We start from the raw sequence: 6,700 nt of genomic DNA on the forward strand, positions 1-6,700 counted from the left end.
GTCATTATGGTACAATGCTAATTTGTCAGGACTGTAGTGAGGAAACACTGGAAACATCCACAGGAGACGGTATAGTCATTAAGGCACTTTAATGGCAACAAGCATCATCACCACCTGAGACAGACAGAGACATACAGCAGCTCAGTCAGATATCACATAACCCTCCATACCCCAACACTCAGTTACAGACCCTCGCCTTTCTCTAACCCCAACACTCAGTTACAGACCCTCGCCTTTCTCTAACCCCAACACTCAGTTACAGACCCTCGCCTTTCTCTAACCCCAACACTCAGTTACAGACCCTCGCCTTTCTCTAACCCCAACACTCAGTTACAGACCCTCGCCTTTCTCTAACCCCAACACTCAGTTACAGACCCTCGCCTTTCTCTAACCCCAACACTCAGTTACAGACCCTCGCCTTTCTCTAACCCCAACACTCAGTTACAGACCCTCGCCTTTCTCTAACCCCAACACTCAGTTACAGACCCTCGCCTTTCTCTAACCCCAACACTCAGTTACAGACCCTCTCCTTTCTCTAACCCAGTCTGTACTGATCATCAACACGCTAGACCAGTACAGTAGAACCATAGACCAATACAGTGCTTTAGATGCATAGACCAGTACAGACACTGTATACCAATATCTCCATTTCCTCTGTGTAGATAGAATATCCTTATCCTCCATTTCCTCTATGTAGATAGAATATCCTTATCCTCCATTTCCTCTATGTAGATAGAATATCCTTATCCTCCATTTCCAAGGATGTTCTATCTACATAGAGGAAATGGAGGATAAGGATGTTCTATCTACACAGGGCAGAATCAATGGTCACCTTCATATCTACATTTAAATGTTTTTATTTATTTATAAAAAAAGACATTCTGACCTTTGTGAATGTCATTGTAAACAACGTCTCCCTGATAGTTTCTAGTAACAGAGGAGATAAAGCCAGATCAACAGTGTGTGTTATCGTGTGTTGTGTTGTCGTGTTGTGTTGTGTTGTCGTGTGTTGTCGTGTGTTGTGTTGTCGTGTAGTGTGTTATGTTGTTGTGGTGTGTTGTTGTGGTGTGTTTTTGTTGCTGTTGTTGTGTTGTTGTGGTGTGTTATTATGGTGTGTTATTGTGGAGTGTTGTTGTGGTGTGTTATTGTGGTGTTGTGTTGTTGTGGTGTGTTGTTGTGGTGTGTTGTTGTGGTGTGTTGTTGCGGTGTGTTGTTGCGGTGTGTTGTTGCGGTGTGTTATTGTGGTGTTGTGTTGTGGTGTGTTGTTGTGGTGTGTTGTTGTGTTGTTGTGTTGTTGTGGTGTGTTGTTGCAGTGTTGTGTTGTTGTGGTGTGTTGTTGTGTTGGTGTTGTGTTGTGTTGTTGTGGTGTGTTATTGTGGTGTGTTGTTGTGTTGTGTTGTTGTGGTGTGTTATTGTGTTGTTGTGGTGTGTTATTGTGGTGTTGTGTTGTGTTGTTGTGGTGTGTTATTGTGGTGTGTTGTTGCGGTGTGTTGTTGTGGTGTGTTATTGTGGTGTTGTGTTGTTGTGGTGTGTTGTTGTGGTGTGTTATTGTGGTGTGTTGTTGCGGTGTGTTATTGTGGTGTGTTATTGTGGTGTTGTGTTGTTGTGGTGTGTTGTTGTGTTGTGGTGTTGTGGTGTGTTGTTGCGGTGTGTTGTTGCGGTGTGTTGTTGCGGTGTGTTGTTGTGGTGTGTTGTTGTGGTGTGTTGTTGTGGTGTTGTGTTGTGGTGTTGTGGTGTGTTATTGTGGTGTTGTGGTGTGGTGTTGTGGTGTGGTGTTGTGGTGTGTTATTGTGTTGTTGTGGTGTTGTGTTGTTGTGGTGTTGTGTTGTTGCGGTGTGTTGTTGTGTTGTGTTATTGTGGTGTGTTGTTGCGGTGTGTTGTTGTGGTGTTGTGTTGTTGTGGTGTGTTGTTGTGGTGTGTTGTTGTGGTGTGTTATTGTGGTGTTGTGTTGTTGTGGTGTGTTATTGTGGTGTGTTATTGTGGTGTTGTGTTGTTGTGGTGTGTTATTGTGGTGTGTTGTTGCGGTGTGTTGTTGTGGTGTGTTGTTGTGGTGTGTTGTTGTGGTGTTGTGTTGTGGTGTTGTGGTGTGTTATTGTGGTGTTGTGGTGTTGTGGTGTGTTATTGTGGTGTTGTGTTGTGGTGTTGTGGTGTGTTGTTGCGGTGTGTTGTTGTGGTGTGTTATTGTGGTGTTGTGGTGTGTTATTGTGGTGTGTTGTTGTGGTGTGTTGTTGTGGTGTGTTATTGTGGTGTTGTGTTGTGGTGTGTTGTTGTGGTGTGTTGTTGTGTTGTTGTGGTGTTGTGTTGTTGTGGTGTGTTGTTGCGGTGTTGTGTTGTTGTGGTGTGTTGTTGTGTTGGTGTTGTGTTGTGTTGTTGTGGTGTGTTATTGTGGTGTGTTGTTGTGTTGTGTTGTTGTGGTGTGTTATTGTGGTGTTGTGTTGTGTTATTGTGGTGTTGTGTTGTGTTGTTGTGGTGTGTTATTGTGGTGTGTTGTTGCGGTGTGTTGTTGTGGTGTGTTATTGTGGTGTTGTGTTGTGGTGTTGTGTTGTTGTGGTGTGTTATTGTGGTGTTGTGTTGTTGTGGTGTGTTGTTGTGGTGTGTTATTGTGGTGTGTTGTTGCGGTGTGTTATTGTGGTGTGTTGTTGTGGTGTTGTGTTGTTGTGGTGTGTTGTTGTGTTGTGGTGTTGTCGTGTGTTGTTGCGGTGTGTTGTTGCGGTGTGTTGTTGTGGTGTGTTGTTGTGGTGTTGTGTTGTGGTGTTGTGGTGTGTTATTGTGGTGTTGTGGTGTGTTATTGTGTTGTTGTGGTGTTGTGTTGTTGTGGTGTTGTGTTGTTGTGGTGTGTTGTTGTGTTGTGTTATTGTGGTGTGTTGTTGCGGTGTGTTGTTGTGGTGTTGTGTTGTTGTGGTGTGTTGTTGTGGTGTGTTGTTGTGGTGTGTTATTGTGGTGTTGTGTTGTGGTGTTGTGGTGTGTTATTGTGGTGTGTTATTGTGGTGTGTTGTTGCGGTGTGTTGTTGTGGTGTGTTGTTGTGGTGTGTTGTTGTGGTGTTGTGTTGTGGTGTTGTGGTGTGTTATTGTGGTGTTGTGGTGTTGTGGTGTGTTATTGTGGTGTTGTGTTGTAGTGTTGTGGTGTGTTGTTGCGGTGTGTTGTTGTGGTGTGTTATTGTGGTGTTGTGGTGTGTTATTGTGGTGTGTTGTTGTGGTGTGTTATTGTGGTGTTGTGTTGTGGTGTTGTGGTGTGTTGTGTGGTGTGTTATTGTGGTGTGTTGTTGTGGTGTGTTGTTGTGGTGTGTTGTTGTGGTGTGTTGTTGTGGTGTGTTGTTGTGGTGTGTTATTGTGGTGTTGTGTTGTGGTGTTGTGGTGTGTTGTTGTGGTGTGTTGTGTGGTGTGTTGTTGTGGTGTGTTGTTGTGGTGTTGTGGTGTGGTGTTGTGGTGTGTTATTGTGTTGTTGTGGTGTTGTGTTGTTTTGGTGTGTTGTTTTTGTTGTGTTGTTGTGTTGTTGTTGTGGTGTGTGAGGCGTCCGAGGCACTTTGGGACTTCCAGGCTTCTTCCTCCCAGCTCTAACTCAACAGGAAACTGGAAAACACAACCAGTTATAGTCAGACAACAGGGAGTGAAGAAGAAGTGTGTGTGTGAGTGTGTTTATTACCTGTAAGGGTATCCATGGTATTTAGCTCTAAAGATGGACAGCAGCCAACTGAAGAAGAGCATCACCAGACCGATCCCTGCTACACACATGACTAGAGAGAGAGAGAGAGAGTCATGCTCAACATGACTCCTGATATATTTCATATTTGTTGGTTTTTAGAATGAGATAAACACTATAATCGAAGAAGAATTCCAGACAGGAAGTGATGAACAACAACTCTATTCATTCAGAATAGAAAAAAAAGTAACTTTGCGCCCCAAGTTAAGACGTTTTGAGTCTAGCTAGCTACACAACAAAGACCTAGCCAGCAGGCTAACTAGCTAGCCAGAAGAAACGAGCTGGAACAAACCTAGCAAGGGGAGTTAATACAACTACATCAAACGACCAAACTGAGTGAGAAAAACAAAAAGGAGCACGGACTAACTGTAAACATATCTTCTGTTCTTTTGTGTGAGGATTTGTCACTCTTTTTGGCTGGTTTCTGATCTAAATTAGCGCCAGCAGCAGACGAAGAGACCGGTTGCCATGGCAACGGGGCAGCGGTAGTAGCAGAGCGCACAGACACCACGTCCCCACTCCCCCTCAGCGCAGAATCCATTCTCTACCCTCCAGAGGCCAAAAATGACACAATGAGGAAAGCTTTCAAACAGAAACTACTAGAGGAGAGGCCAGAAACCCTTTTTGCAGACCTCTACAAAAACGGTGACGTGAGAAAGATGAGATTACTCACTGTCCAGCCAAATGCATGGCGCTCAGCAGTCTGCTCTCACTACCCATGCATAAAGAAAGAGGGAATCTGTAATGGGTGGAAGCTGAAAATCAAAGAGACAGACGACCCTGACAGCACCATGATAACAATCAACCTCTACAAGACTGGGACTGTCATGGTGCAAGGTAACATCAGGCTGTTTGAAACAGACTTTCAGACCATTAAGGAGAGAGCGGAGAGAGAGAAGGACACCACCAGTGACATGCCCTCCCACAAGACAAACTCCACCAGCACCACCCTCACCCCTACCCTCCCCACCCAAAAAGGCACATCCAGCAACTCTCTTCCCACCATAGTGGAGGACACGCCACAGGAGGAGAGCGACCCCCTCAGCGCAGAGCAGGCTCAGGCCTTCCTCACCACCATGGCTGCCATGAGGGATGAGTTCACCAAACTGGAGGGGGAGGTGGTCCTGCTCAGGGAGAGCGTGAGCAAGCAGCAACCAGACAACCACACCTTAGAGGAGCTCCTAACCAAGGTGAGGACAGAGCAGGACAGCAGCCTTGCAAGACAGCTGAAAGAGGTTCAGCAAGAGAGAAACGGGCTCAAGAGAGAGCTGGCTGATCTAACACAGGAGGTGAGAGAGCTCCAAAAAGACAGGCAGAGCAGCAATAAGGAGCTGACTACACTAAGAGAGGAGCTGCAGGAGAGAAAGAGAGCAGAGGACAGGCTGCAGGAGCAGATAAATCACCACCCTATGACCTGCCCTCACACAGCAGAGGAGCCCAGCTCAACCAGCCAGACTTCCCCAGCCCTGCCTGCTGCACCCCTCCTCCCCAGCCCACAGAACAGCCTCCCACTGACAGCGGCACAGACACAGACCAGCCACACCCCAGCACCAACACCCACCAGCCCCCCCTCTGCCCCCCCAGTCCAGAAGAAACACTGGCTGACATCGTCCTGCTAATGGACTCAAATGGGACGTTTGTTCAGGAAAAAAAACGTTTTCCCTCGACACAAAAGGAGAAAGGTGTGGTGCCCAACAACGCAGAGTGCCATGGAGCTGCTTGATAAGGCCCATCTCGGGTCGCCAAGCCACATAATTATACATACCGGAAGCAACGACCTGCGTGCTCAGCAGGAGAGGGTGGCGACTTCACTACGGAGAGTGATTGAGAAGGCCTCCGCAATCTTCCCCAACTCAAGAATCGTAGTGTCAACCCTTCTACAGAGGGACTTCCACCCTGCCACAATCCAAAGAATAAACGCCAGCCTATCCCGGGACTGTGCCCTGCGACCCAATGTACACCTGGCCCACCATCCCACCCTCGATCTGGACTGTCTCTGACCATGTTCACCTGTACAGGGAGACAGTCCCCATCCTTGCCAAGACTCTCAAGGACGTTACATTAAACTGCAGCCCGACCTCTCCACCCAGTGTAAATTTGGCCGTTTGGAACATAAACTTTATATTTGACAAATTAGCCTCCTTGGCTAATCTAAAGAAGCATAAGAGCAAACCAAGAATAACAGATAATGAAAAATGGTTTGAGAATGATCGCAAAAATCTAAGAAAGTCATTGAGAAATATATCTAATCAAAAACACAGAGAACCAGACAACAAAAATATACGCCTTCAATATGGGGAAACACTGAAGCAATACAAACGCACCCTAAGAACAAAAAACACATTAGAAATCAGCTGGATGGAATTGAGGAATCCATAGAATCAAACCACTTCTGGGAGAATTGGAATAAATTAAACAAACTTCATCAGGAGGAATTGGCTATCCAAAATGGGGATATGTGGAGAAATCACTTTGCAAACCTCTACAGCAATATAACAGAGCCCAGAACAAAAAGATATACAGTAGGGCAAAAACGTATTTCGTCAGCCACCAATTGTGTGCAATAAAATGCTAATTAATTACTTAAAAATCATACAACGTGATTTTCTGGATTTTTGTTTTAGATTCCGTCTCTCACAGTTGAAGTGTACCTATGATAAAAAATTACACACCTCTATATGCTTTGTAAGTAGGAAAACCTGCAAAATCAGCAGTGTCTCAAATACTTGTTCTCCCCACTGTATATATATATTTCATTTTTTCAATACATGTATACTTTGACAATGTAAGTAATAATGAACAAGCCATGTCAATAAAGTCAATTTAATTGAATTGAGAGAGAGAGACAGAGAGAGAGAGAGAGAGAGAGAGAGACAGAGAGAGAGACAGAGAGAGAGAGACAGAGAGAGAGAGAGAGACAGAGAGAGAGACAGAGAGAGAGAGAGAGAGAGAGAGAGACAGAGAGAGAGACAGAGAGACAGAGAGAGAGAGAGAGAGAGA

The 6,700-nt window shown here is 45.4% G+C and overlaps 1 protein-coding gene across 1 annotated transcript in view; it reads right to left on the bottom strand.

The window, feature by feature from the left end:
* Positions 1-3,485: 3,485 nt before the first annotated feature.
* Positions 3,486-6,700, bottom strand: part of LOC129858526 (magnesium transporter protein 1-like) — a 20,976-nt gene continuing 17,761 nt past the window's right edge. Inside the window, exons 9-10 of the mRNA XM_055927831.1 lie at positions 3,644-3,734; positions 3,486-3,570 (exon numbers count right to left, since the gene is read on the bottom strand). Of these exons, the coding sequence (XP_055783806.1) occupies positions 3,555-3,570; positions 3,644-3,734 (107 nt within the window). The 3' untranslated portion in view covers positions 3,486-3,554. The remainder of the gene's footprint in view (positions 3,571-3,643; positions 3,735-6,700) is intronic.

This window comes from Salvelinus fontinalis, chromosome 6 (assembly GCF_029448725.1).
Source record: "Salvelinus fontinalis isolate EN_2023a chromosome 6, ASM2944872v1, whole genome shotgun sequence".
In the NCBI taxonomy this organism is placed as follows: domain Eukaryota; kingdom Metazoa; phylum Chordata; class Actinopteri; order Salmoniformes; family Salmonidae; genus Salvelinus; species Salvelinus fontinalis.